This window comes from Pantherophis guttatus, chromosome 12 (assembly GCF_059756535.1).
Source record: "Pantherophis guttatus breed Tessera chromosome 12, ASM5975653v1, whole genome shotgun sequence".
In the NCBI taxonomy this organism is placed as follows: Eukaryota; Metazoa; Chordata; class Lepidosauria; order Squamata; family Colubridae; genus Pantherophis; species Pantherophis guttatus.
In genome coordinates this window covers 22,318,797-22,331,456 of record NC_142074.1, presented here as the reverse complement: position 1 = coordinate 22,331,456, position 12,660 = coordinate 22,318,797, and the positions used below count along the sequence as shown (strand labels likewise).

The 12,660-nt window shown below is 44.0% G+C and overlaps 1 protein-coding gene across 1 annotated transcript in view; it reads right to left on the bottom strand.

The window, feature by feature from the left end:
• Positions 1-12,660, bottom strand: part of TBC1D8B (TBC1 domain family member 8B) — a 38,247-nt gene that overhangs the window by 17,572 nt on the left and 8,015 nt on the right. The window contains exons 2-7 of the mRNA XM_060681665.2: positions 9,563-9,673; positions 8,337-8,455; positions 6,252-6,477; positions 4,558-4,798; positions 3,261-3,468; positions 1,429-1,596 (exon numbers count right to left, since the gene is read on the bottom strand). Coding sequence (XP_060537648.2) covers positions 1,429-1,596; positions 3,261-3,468; positions 4,558-4,798; positions 6,252-6,477; positions 8,337-8,455; positions 9,563-9,673 — 1,073 coding nt within the window. The remainder of the gene's footprint in view (positions 1-1,428; positions 1,597-3,260; positions 3,469-4,557; positions 4,799-6,251; positions 6,478-8,336; positions 8,456-9,562; positions 9,674-12,660) is intronic.

Sequence of the window (12,660 nt, the reverse complement as noted above, 5' to 3'; positions counted from 1 at the left end):
TCCTTCCTCCCTTCCTTCCCTTCCCTTCCCTCCCTCCCAGTGGTTAGAATGCAGTATTTCAGACTAACTCTGCCCACTGCCAGGAGTTCGATCCTGAACAGCTCAAGGTTGACTCAGCCTTCCATCCTTCCGAAGTGGGTAAAATGAGGACCCAGATTATTGGGGGCAAGAGGCTGACTCTGTAAACCGCTTAGAGAGGGCTGGAAAGCACTGTGAAGCGGTATGTAAGTCTAAATGCTAAGGCTTGCTTCCTTCCTTCCTTCCTTCCTTCCTTCCTTCCTTCCTTCCTTCTTTCCTTCCCTCCTTCTCTTTCTTTCCTTCCCAGTTGTAGAATGCAGTATTGCACACTAACTCTGCCTACTGGCAGGAGTTCGATCCTGACCAGCTCAAGTTGACTCAAGTCTTCTGTCCTTCCGAGGTGGGTAAAATGAGGACCCAGATTGTTGGGGGCCATAGGCTGACTCTGTAAACTGCTTAGAGAAGGCTGTAAAGCACTGTGAAGCGGTATATAAGTCTAACTGCTATGCTATTTTCCTTCCTTCCTTCCTTCCTTCCTTCCTTCCTTCCTTCCTTCCTTCCTTCCTTCCTTCCTTCCTTCCTTCCTTCCTTCCTTCCTTCCCAGTTGTAGAAAGCAGTATTGCATGAGGACTCAGATGGTTGGGCGCCATAGGCTGACTCTGTCAACCCCTTAGAGAGAGCTGTAAAGCAGTGTGAAGCGGTATATAAATAAATCAAAGCGCTTTTGCGATTGCTATTCTGAACCCAACAAAGGAAGAGACCATCTAAGCCAGGAAAACCAAAGGAAGAAACCATAATTGGAATGTCAGCTAACAAAGATGAATCTTGTTGTGTGAATATTGACCCAAAGGTTACTCTAATCCACAACAGGGTTAACTGTGCTGGGCAAACACAGCCTAATTTTTGGTAAGCACAGTAATAACTTCCTTAATTAGAGCTTTTCCCTCTCTGAATGGGCCCTTGAGAAACCCTTTCTGCAGGTCGAGGCCCTCATATCTGGTGGCGGAGAGTTCCACAGGCATCCGGGCCAAGGAAAGAGATCTCTGCTCCACGGAGTATCTTTTCCGGGCACCGCAAACAAGGAATAGGCAGATTTGGCCCTTAACTCTGCACTCGTGCTATGTTGGGGGTTCGGCTGCCCTCATATCTGGTGGCAGAGAGTTCCACAGGACTCTCACAGGCCAAGGAAAGAGATCTCTGCCCCATGGAGTACCTTTTCCAGGCACTGCAAACAAGGAATAGGCAGATTTGGCCCTTAACTCTGCACTCACGCTGGGTTGGGGGTTCGGCTGCCCTCACATCCGGTGGCAGAGAGTTCCACAGGCATCCAAGCAAAGAAAAGAGATCTCCGCTTTACGGAGCACCTTTTCCAGGCACCGCAAACAAAAAATAGGCAGATTTGGCCCTTACCTCTGCACTCGCGCTGTGCTGGGGGCTCGGTGCCGCATTATATCTGGTCCTGAGTTTCACCACCAGAGCTTCAAAATCTCTCACTTCCGAGAAACGGAAAGCCCGGGATCCTTTGGTAGCGATGGTGATGGCCTTGCTGGCGTGGTCAGCGATCTCAACTGAAGTGACCTGCGGGCGTTGGGGGAGGAAGAGGCTACAGTCACCCTCTCAGGTGGCCATTAGACCGAGAACCTACCAGCTCCTACGACGTCAACTGGATACATCTCAAAAACTTCGATGGTTTGAAGCAGGATGAGACTCTGTTGCCAGGGTAGCCATGTTTAAACCTTGAAAACTGGCCTGCCGTTGAATCTCCAGCAGGGGTGGGCTCCAAAAATTTTAGCAAGGAGTTCTCTGCCCGGTTGCTGGGTGGGCGTGGCCATGGTGGGCGTGGCCTAGTCAGCCTCCTGCACCACAGCAGGGAGTGTGTGTGGCAGTTTTGCCCTCCCCGGGCTCCAGAGGCCTTTCTTGAGCCTCCGGGAGGGCAAAAATGGCCTCGCCAGGCTCCGGAGACCTGAACTTCCGGTAGGCCCGTTTTTAGGCCTGCCGGAGCCTCTGCGTGCGCCCTACACTTACCTGCATCCAAAACAGACCGCGTGGGGACTCCTGGGAGGGGTGGGGTGGGCGGGGCCAGCCAGGAGTGGGATTTGGGGGTTCTCTAAACTGCACAGAATCTTAGCTAGAGGTTCTCCCGAACCCCCAGCGGCCCACCCCTGATCTCCAGGTGTCTACACGAACATATAGTCCGTTTCGTTGACCGTGTTTATTCCGGTTTGAGAGTAGCTTCCCCTGCCATTCAAGATGATCTTCAGCTCGCTTAAGTGAAGAAAAAAGTTGGGAACACAAAGAGGACTTTGTGTCAACAGGAAGATGACCAACCTTCTCCGTCTCTGTGCCAGGATTCAGGTGCCAGGTTATAACTATAACACGCCAGCTTCCGTGCGTGAAGGGATATAGGCTTATGCGATAAAATATTGCTCCACCTACTATCAGGAAGTGTTTCTTGTGAACAGGGCAAGGTTTCTGTCTATTAAAGATTGTTCTCTAAGGAATATAATTTGTCAGGTTTTACCTCTTTTCTGCAATTATATTTTGGGCCCTCTCCTTTCTCCTTCCTTCCTTCCTTCTTTCCTTCCTTCCTTCCTTTCCTCCCTCCCTCCCTCTCATCGTCCCTCCCTTCATACCACCTCCCTCCCTCCCTTTCAACCTCCCTCCCTCCTTCCTTCCTTCCCATCGTCCCTCCCTTCATTCTGCCTCCCTCCCTTCCATCATCCCTCCCTCCCTTCCTTCCCTCCGATTCTGCCTCCCTTCCTCCTTTCCATCATCACTCCCTTCCTTTCCTTCCTTCCTTCCCTCTCATCGTCCCTTCATTCATTCTACTTCCCCCTCTCCCTTCCTCCTTTCCTTCCATCATCCCTCCCTTCATTCTGCCTGCCTTCCTCTTCCTTCTTTCCTTCACTCCCTCCTCCCTCCTTTCTTCCATCATCCCTCCCTCCTTCCATTCCGCCTCCCTCTCTCCTTCCATCATCCCTCCCTCCCTCCCTTTTTCTTCTCCTCTTCCATCCTTTCCTTTCCTTCCCTCCGTCCCTCCATTCTGCCTCCCTTCCTCCTTCCTTCCTTCCATCATCCCTCCCTCCTTTCCTTTCCCTTCCTTCCTTCCACACTCCCTCCCTCCCTCCCTCCCTCCCTCTCTCCTTTCCTGAGGAAAGACCAAGTCTTTGCCATCTAAGGTTTGACCCGAATGTTTGCAGAGAAGCTTCTGAAGTTGGGCCAAGGGCTCCTTCTCCCCTCACCTCTCTCACGGGGACGATGACACAACACAGGCAGCCATCTTGACTGGCAAAGCAGATGTAGTTTTCCGAAAGGCACATCTTCCCCAGGGTGTTGTAGTGGCTGAAGGGCACCCACAGGAAACACTCGTGGACCTCCCGCAGCGTCTCCTCGCTGGGCAGCCTGAAGAAGGCGTTGAACTGCTCGCTGTGCGCCCGATTCTCCAGTCCTCTAGGGGGCCAAAAGAGAAGACGACCTCTGAACAACGCAAATTCTCCCTTTACGGCATAATCTTAATTTCTTGATGATTGAAACGACCTTTGCAACCGGAATTCTTTCATTCCATTTTGGAAAAAAAAATTTTTTTTTTTGTATATATACATATACCGTATTTTTCGGAGTATAAGACGCACCTTTTTCCCCCCTAAAAGGGGGTGAAAATTTGGGTGTGTCTTATACACCGAATGTAGCCCCGCCCACCCACTGGCCCCCACCCTTTGGCCTCTGCTTCGCAGCAGTTACCTCCTTGCAAGCAAATAGCAAGAAAAAACAGCTCCTTTCAGCTTCAGCACGGGCTAATTAGCACAAGTTGGTTGGATCGGCCTCCCGACTCTCAGCTGTTTTGCGCAGGGCTCTGTTGCTTGCTGCAAAGAGGTAAATTGCTGGGAGCAGGGTTTTTTCCCCCTTGTGCTAATCAAGCTATGCTGAAAACGAAAATGAAAGTAAAGCAGGCTGTTTGCTGTTTGCTGCAAAGAGGCAAAATTGCTCAGAGGCAGAGGGAGATTGCTTTTTCTTCTTTTCCTCACCAAAAAAGGTAAGTGCGTCTTATACTCCGGTGCGTCTTATACTCCAAAAAATACGGTATTTATTCATAAACATTTTGAATACAGTGTATTCTCAGGGTGTATTGTTTACAAAAGAAAAACACAGAGAGAACAAAAACAAAAACATTAACACATATACTGGTAACAATACTAATAATGAAACAGAATAGTTTTGGCTAAGTTTCCTTTTGTATTAGCTTACTTATAATTCTGTTAATTATATTGGCGTATTTATAATTATAAACCATCTTTATATTTAATTCATAGATAGCAACGGTCTTTCTTCATCTAATTTCTACCTCTTATCTCTAACCACTCATAAAATGTATTCCATATCAAGTCATGTTCTGTGTCTTCTTTCTCTTCTATTTTTAAAGTCAATCTGTCCGTCTCTATCTGCAATTTTTTAAAAAATCCCCACACAGGTCTCTCTTTTGCTCTGTCCCCTTGCCAGCATGCAAGTTTTTCTTCTGGGCTCCGTCTCCAAATTACTGACCTCTTAGTGATTTGCAAGGGGTCGCAGAGGACCGGGTCAGCTTCAAAGCTCTCCTTGTCGAAGAGTCTCCGGACGGAGTAGAGAGCCAGCTGTTCCATGAGGAGGAAAGTCTCACCCAGGTGCAAAAACATGGAGAAGTAATGGTCCTCTCCACGGGCACAAACGTGGATGCTTTCTGTCAGGATCACCGTGGAGGTCTTTTCCAGTTTGGAGATCTCATCCCAGGCTATTATGAGTTTGACTGCAGAAGGGAGAATAACGGAGGCCCATATTTTTACTGAACGCTGACCACAAAATATATGCTTCAATAATGGCAGAGAGACTAAAAAGGTTTCTAAATGAATTTATACATCCAGGCCAAAATGGCTCCTTTCCCAAGAGACAGATTAAAAACAATATGAGAATGATTTTAAATACATTGGAATATTACGAAGCCCATCCTGGAAAACAAATGGCGTTGATTTTCTTAAGATGCGCAGAAAGCATTTGATAATGTAAATTGGCAATTTTACAACTAAAATTTATGGACTTTGTGAGAGATTTATTAACATGATAAAGGCAATATGCCATAAGCAAATGGCAAAAGTGATAGAATAATAGAGTTGTTGGAAGGGATCTTAGAGTCTTCTAATCCAACCTTTGCTCAAGAAGGAGACCCTGTACCGATCTAAGGAGATTCTCAAGCCATCCAGGTCATGGTTGTCCCAAAGTTGTTTTTTCTTTCAAGAGGCAACTGGACTTTCTGGTTTTTCTTTGAAGAGGTTTCGCTTCTCATCCAAGAGGCTTCCTCAGCTTCTCTCAGAAGCTTCTTCAGCTTCTCTCAGAACTGAAGAAGCTTCTTGGGTGAGAAGCAAAACCTCTTCAACGAAAAAACCAGAAAGTCCACTTGCCTCTTGAAAAAAAAAAGCACCTTGGGGAGACCCTGTAACCTACCAGCAAAAGTTTGTCCAATCTTTTTTGAAAAGTGATGGAGCACCCACAAAGTCGTTCCACTGATGAATTGTTCTGTCAGGAAATTTCAACTCGTTTCTAGGTTGATTCCTCCTTATTTCTAGGTTGCGTTCTAAGAGAAAAGCAATTCAGTTTCAGGTCTTCTCCTTGCTCAAACCTCAAGAGGACTTTTCCAATGAAGTCGTGAAGGTGCTCCATCCAGGTACATGGCTTTTCAAGGTCCATCCGTTTGTGACCTTCCCATCATTGTCTATCTCGGTTGGACGTTTCAGAGTTCGCTACCCAGAGGCCATATGGGCTTTACCTAAAGCGATCAGGAGATCTTCTGGGGTTCTGGGTGCATTCCGAGCTTCATAGTTTTTCTGCAGACATTTCATTACCAAACTAGGTACCGTCATCAGGGTTTGCTTTTACTTTTATATACTAGTGGCTTCAAACACTGATGATGTACAGCTATAGAAAGGGTGACAAATCCTTGGCAACTTTAAGCCTTGTGGACTTCAATTCCCAAAATTCCCCAATCAGCCATTAAGACTTTAACAGACTTTAAGCCAAGTCTTAAAAGTTGCAAGGTTGGACATCCCTGATCTATGGTTTAATTTTCTTCCAATTGTGTATTTTTATTTTTGCCCGGTTGTGTTTTTAGCTGTCGTTCACCGTCCTGAGTCCCTATGAAGAGATGGGCGGCCATATTGCTTGAATAAAATAAATAAAATCGTGCCTCGGCGAATGATCTTACTTACTCTCGGCTCCCAGCAGGAACGAGTAAAAGCTGAGGAAGTTGGTACTCAGATACAGCCAACCTTGGCAGGGCACCCGCCCTCTCCAGTAGCTACACGAGTAGTAAGTCACGAGTTTCTCCTGTTCGGCCAACCCAAAACACTTCTGAAACTTCAGATGGGCTTCCCGGAACTTCTCTGGATCTTCTTCTCTTACTAAAGACCCTTTATTCTCCTCAGCAATTAAGCCCTAAAAAAAAAAAAGGAGTCAAGAGGCTAATAAACATGAGCCAACAGTTTCCAAAAGTAATCTAACTGATGTGGGAGTTAAAGTCCCTTTGCCAAAATTTGATCGCCATCATGGTCTCCATTATGAAGCTACATGGAAATAGAAACTTCCACCAAATGTTGGAAATGTAATCAAAAATCGGGCACGTACTACCACCTGTGGCGGGCATGCCCAAAAGCAAAAAAAAATAATAATAATTGGACGAAAATGCATACGTGGTTAGAAAAAAATGTTAAGGAAGCATATAGATTTTAAGCCAGAATTATTCTTTGTTAGGCATAATACCAGAAAAATATGATAAAGAGAATATATATTTGATATTGCAGGTTTTAACAGCGCCAAGAATTGTATTTGCGCAACATTGGAAAAGCGAGGAAACACCTACGGAAGAAGATATGATTAGGAAAATATTGGACTGTGCAGAAATGGACAGATTAACAATGAAGGTAAAAGAAAAAGAAGACACAGAATATTTTCGAACTTGGGACTTGTTTTAAAAATGGTTGGACAACAGGGGTAGAAATTAATCAGTGGAATTAATCAATGGAACAACTTGCCACTAGAAGTTGTAAATGCTCCAACACTGAAAGTTTTTAAGAAGAGATTGGACAACCATTTGTCTGAAGTGGTGTAGGGTTTCCTGCTTGAGCAGGGGGTTGGACTAGAAGACCTCCAAGGTCCCTTCCAACTCTGTTATTCTATTCTACTCTTAATGCTATCCGCAGGAACTGAAGAGGGGTGGGAGAACTGAAAAGTAGAGAAACAATGATAATAACATAGATAATCCCATAGGAAATACAAGAACTATTTAGCGTCAGATCAGGAGTTGTTACTTGGGATGAGAAAAAGAAATCTTAGCTTGCTATCCCAGGTGTATTTACCTGGGAGAAACCAGAATGGACTCATGGTAAAAGGACGACCTTCTAGGTTGATATGTACTGGATTGCATTTGCCAGGCAATTAAGTAATAAACTAATAAAAACTCTACTGTCCCTTAGCCATCAATGAGGAAGTAAACCTAACTAAGAGCAATGAACTTTACTCTGAAGGAGGCGTTAAGGATAAAATAAAATGCGAATAGTGTCTCAATGCCCGAGAAATTATTCAAAAACAATCCTGGTTTTAGGAGATTTAACTGATGTTTGTGAGATTCTTCAACATTCAAGTTCAGGATTGTCCCAAAGATTGCTTTTCCAAAAGGCAATTGGACTTTCTTGGGTTTTTTTCTTAAAAACCTAGTTTAGTCTCCTTGGGTCACCTTAGTAAGACCACACCTAGAATCCTGCATCCAGTTTTGGTCTCTACACTACAAAAAAGATGTTGAGACTCTAGAAAGAGTGCAGAGAAGAGCAACCAGGATGATGAGGGGACTGGAGACGAAAACATACGATGAATGGTTGCAGGAACTGGGCCTGGCTAGTCTAGTGAAGAGAAGGACCAGGGGAGACAGGATAGCAGTCTTCCAATATTTGGGGGGCTGTCACATAGAGGAGGGGGTTAAGCTATTTTCCAAAGCACCCGAAGGCCAGACAAGGAATAATGGATGGAAACTGAACAAGGAGAGATTCAACCTGGAAATAAGGAGAAATTTTCTGACAGTGAGAACGATCAACCCATGGAACAGAAGTTGCCTTCAGAAGTTGTGGGAGCTTCATCACTGGAGGCTTTCAAGAAGAGAACAGACTGTCATCTGTCAGAAATGGTGTAGGCTCTCCTGCTTGAGCAGGGGGTTGGACTAGATGACCTACAAGGTCCCTTCCAACTCTGTTATTCTGTTAAAACCCCAGCCCGAAGTTACTCACGATGGGCTTTTTACGTACTTGAATTTTCCCGTGCACAAAGCTTACGATGTCCTCGTTGGAGTCGAAGACGGAGAGAGTCTCCATCACATTGCGCTCTAACCATTCCCAGTGCTCCGTTATCTCTTCTCGGCTGGTTCCTGAGTGACAAAATATATATATATATATTTCAATTACCGTATTTTTCAGACTATAAAACACCCCCCCACACACACACACACCTCATAAGTGGGTGGAAATGTCTGTGCATCTTATAGAGCAAATTACGGGCCTGATTTTGGCCTTCCGAACCCTCTGCGTGTCCAATTTTTGCCCTCCCCGGCGTCCAGAAGCACTCTGTAGTGTCCAGGGAGGGCAAAAACAGGACGCGCGGAGGGTTTGGGAGGCCAAATGCAGAGTGCTTCTGGATGGTGGGGAAGGCAAAAATGGGACGCACGGAGGCAAAAAACTATTTCTTTTCTTGTTTTCCTCCTCTAAACCTAGGTGTGTCCTTATGGTCCAGTGCGTCTTATAGTCTGAAAAATACGGTAAATATATTTGACGCTCGTTTTTGTTAAATTAAATTTTGTTTTTTAAATTATTTTAAATTGATGTCTATTCTGTTTTTAAATGGGCTGTACACCGCCCTGAGTCCTTCGGGAGAAGGGCGGTATAGAAATAAAATTATTAATATTATTATTATTATTATTATTATTATTATTATTATTATTATTATTATTATTATTATTATTATTATTATTATTATTGTGGGAGAAAACAGGAGGAGGAAGGAGGGCGAAATACGTTTGCCACCTTGAGTTATTTGCAAAAACGATAAAACTGGGATATCAATACAGGTAGCCGTCGAAGTTACGACCACAACTGAGTCCAAAACTCATGTCGCTGAGTGAGACCTTTGTTCAGGCAGTTTTTGCCCCAGTTCTTGCCACGGTTGTTAAGCGAACCACTGCAGGTGTTAAATTAGGAACATGGCTGTTAAGCGAATCCAGCTTTCCCCATTGAGTTTGCCGGTCAGGAGGTCGCAAAAGGGGTCTTCGTGAACCCCGGGAAACTGCCACCGTCATAAATGTGAGTCGGTGGCCAAGAGTCTGAATTTTGATCGTGTGATTGCAGGGACGGTGCAACGGTCACAAGTGTGAGAAATGGTCATGAGTCACTTTTTTTTGGGGGGGTTACTAAACGAAATGTTGAGGTCTACGCGTAAATAAATCAGAATACACAAAATAAGAATTTATACTGTACTTTACCGCAGGCAATAGACCAATAAATTTGGGAATCCGGAGTCTGGTGCAGGATACGGAAAGGGGCCACTTTTGATGTGGAATCCAAGACGGCGTCCAACGTCCCCACCAGGAGACCTGCAAGATCAAGGTCAAAATTCAGGGCACCCTTCTCAAGGACAGAGTCCCCACTCCCCACGGGAAGAGAAATGAGGGATTCCGTGACCCAGAAGGACAAGCGGTGAAGGAATCAGGATGTCAGGGTTCCAAGTAACACCCCCAATGAAAGAAGACGCCAAGGCTTGAAGTTCCTCAAAGTTCCATTTTATTAGAGATATCCTATTGGCACATCTGGGAAAACCGGAATCTGAAAGCTTCCAGGTTTTCCCCACCCAAAAGAAAGTTAAAGTCCCTTCCCCTGCACCCACATGTCCATCACATGGTCCAATCAAAGCACCATCCCAATTGGAGATGCCTCCCAGTTCCAACCCTCCAGGTGCAGGGCAAGATGACCTTGACTCCCTGAGAAAAGAATGTTATTTTGACTATATATCACCCATGTTCCATACAATCCCTTCTCCCAGTTTCCCACAGTAGTAAACATGGCAGGCCTGAAGATTCAATGCCAAAGATGGCTTCCAGGCCTGATACAAGGATGGAGACCAACATCTGGGGACTCCCTGCCCTCCCTGAGCAAAAGGAGGGGAAACTGGAAAATTTGGATTTTTTTTCTTGCAATCCTGTTTCCCCCTGCCTTGAAATTTACAGCTAGTCCCTCAAACTTACGACCACAACGGTGGTCACAAATTTCCGTGGCTAAGTGAGACATTCGTGAAGTGCACTTTGCTTTTGCTTGATCAGAAAAGGGATCACATGACCCCGGGAACATTGCCACCGTCATAAATGTGAGTCAGCCAAGGATCTGAATTTTGATCACGTGACCGCAGGGATGCTGCCATGGTCGTAACTCTGAAAAACGGTCATAAGTCACCATTTTCAGTACCTTTGAACAGTCACTAAACAAATTGTTGTAAGTTATTATTTTTATCAATCGATTAAGCCTATAGGCCATATCAACGTACAAGATTCAAACACGTATTACCAATAAAATCCTAAACAAACAATTTAAAGTAAGAGTAGGGTAAAACACAATGGGTATGGGATAAAATACAATAATGTAATACATAAAATATGGTAAAATAGAATAAAGTGAGATAAAGTTGTATTTCTGACAAAGGAATATTTTGAGTTCACGTTCAGAGGGTTTGTTGCGTTGGGGAGCTGGATCGGAACAGTATGTTGTGAGTTGAGGAATACCTGTATACACCTGTACTAGTCAGAAAGGTCATAGAAACATTTTTTTTAAAAAAGGTACTGGCATCTCCAGGGCTTCAAAAACGCAAATCAAGACAATTTTGTGGGCATGCTGCCCATCTGTTTAGTTGTTTTAGTATTCACCAGTTTCCTCTTCTTTAAAGATCCAGTTTGACATGTCTCAGATGGTAAGTCAACAATGACTGCCATTTAAGAAGTTCAACTGAGAGGCTCCTTTATTTATTATATTACCATTAGTGTTTAAATTTAGTTGATTTTTTTTTTTTGACTACCCATTCTGCAAATACAACTCACTCACGGTTATAATAATTTGCAAAATGGGGCAAAACTCACTTGACCAACGTTTCTCTTAGCTACAGAAATTGTGGTCGTAAGTTTAGGACTACCTATAGAAGCCAAACTTCCTCTTAGCACTTGGGCAGGAGAAATACAGTATGTGTGGGTTTTTTTTTATTTTATTAACCAATAACATTTGAATGCTCTCTTCCTCATTTATATTAATCCAAAGGAGGCTATAATAACGTTATGACAGTTTTATTTCTTTAAAATAAATATTTATTGAACGAGTAAGCCAGCAAAAATAATACAGACGCAATTACAGTGTCAACAAATCTTTGCTACTTGTCAAGGATGTCTGTCCGTCCGTCCGTCCGTCCGTCCATCCATCCATCCATCCATCCACTCGATCGATCCATCCATCCATCCATCCATCCATCCATCCATCCATCCATCCATCCACTCTATCTATCTATCAATCTATCTATCTATCTATCTATCTATCTATCTATCTATCTATCTATCTATCTATCTATCTATCTATCTATCTATCTATCTATCTATCATCTATCTATCTATCTATCTATCTATCTATCTATCTATCATCTATCTATCTATCTATCTATCTATCTATCTATCTATCTATCTATCTATCTATCTAGCCATCCATCCATCTATGTCTGTCTGTCTGTCCATCCATCCATCCATCCATCCACCCACCCACCCGTGTTTCTCCGAAAATAAGACCTTGTCTTATATTTTTTTTCAACCCCAAAATAAGCGCTTGGCGACAGACTTGGTGAGTTTCTAATTATTCACCTTCATGCTCCATGGCCCGCCCCCTTCCCATTTATTTCTGCATTACAGATAGATTTGTTGATTTAAGCTTAATGGTTCATCAGCCGTTTGCAAAGTCGCTGGAAGACGATGACGGAACTGGTCTTGCAAAAACCTTTGCAAATACACACCCAGGAGGAGAGAGAGAATCAGCGGTTAAGAAAAGCAAATAGCAATTTTTTAAAAAAAGTCTTTGAAAGTTTTGGAGCCTGGCAGGTATTAGTCTACTTCAAAAAACCGATGCACGTCACGCTAAAAACATGATAAAGAAATACCATTTCTCTGGCTGACGGAAGAGGCACGTGCCAAAAGTTAGCAAGGACAGTAGAGCTGTAGCAAAACCAAATTATTAAACTATATCCTCAACTTAGCATCTCGCTTAGTGACCGTTTCCAAGAATGGAAATTTGGGAAATACTTAATTGTTCATGAAAGATAAATATTGTAGAGAATTTTAAAATGGGGGAAAAAAGTGACTTATAACTGTTTTTCACACTTATGACCGTCGCAGCATTCCCACAATCAGGGGATCAAAACTCAAGCCGCTTGGCAACTCATATTTTTGACGGCTGTGGCATCCTGGGGTCACGCAATCCCCCTTTTGCGACCATCTGACAAGCAAAAGTCAAGGGGGAAGCCAGTTGCACTTAACAACCGGGTTCCTGCAGTGATTCACTT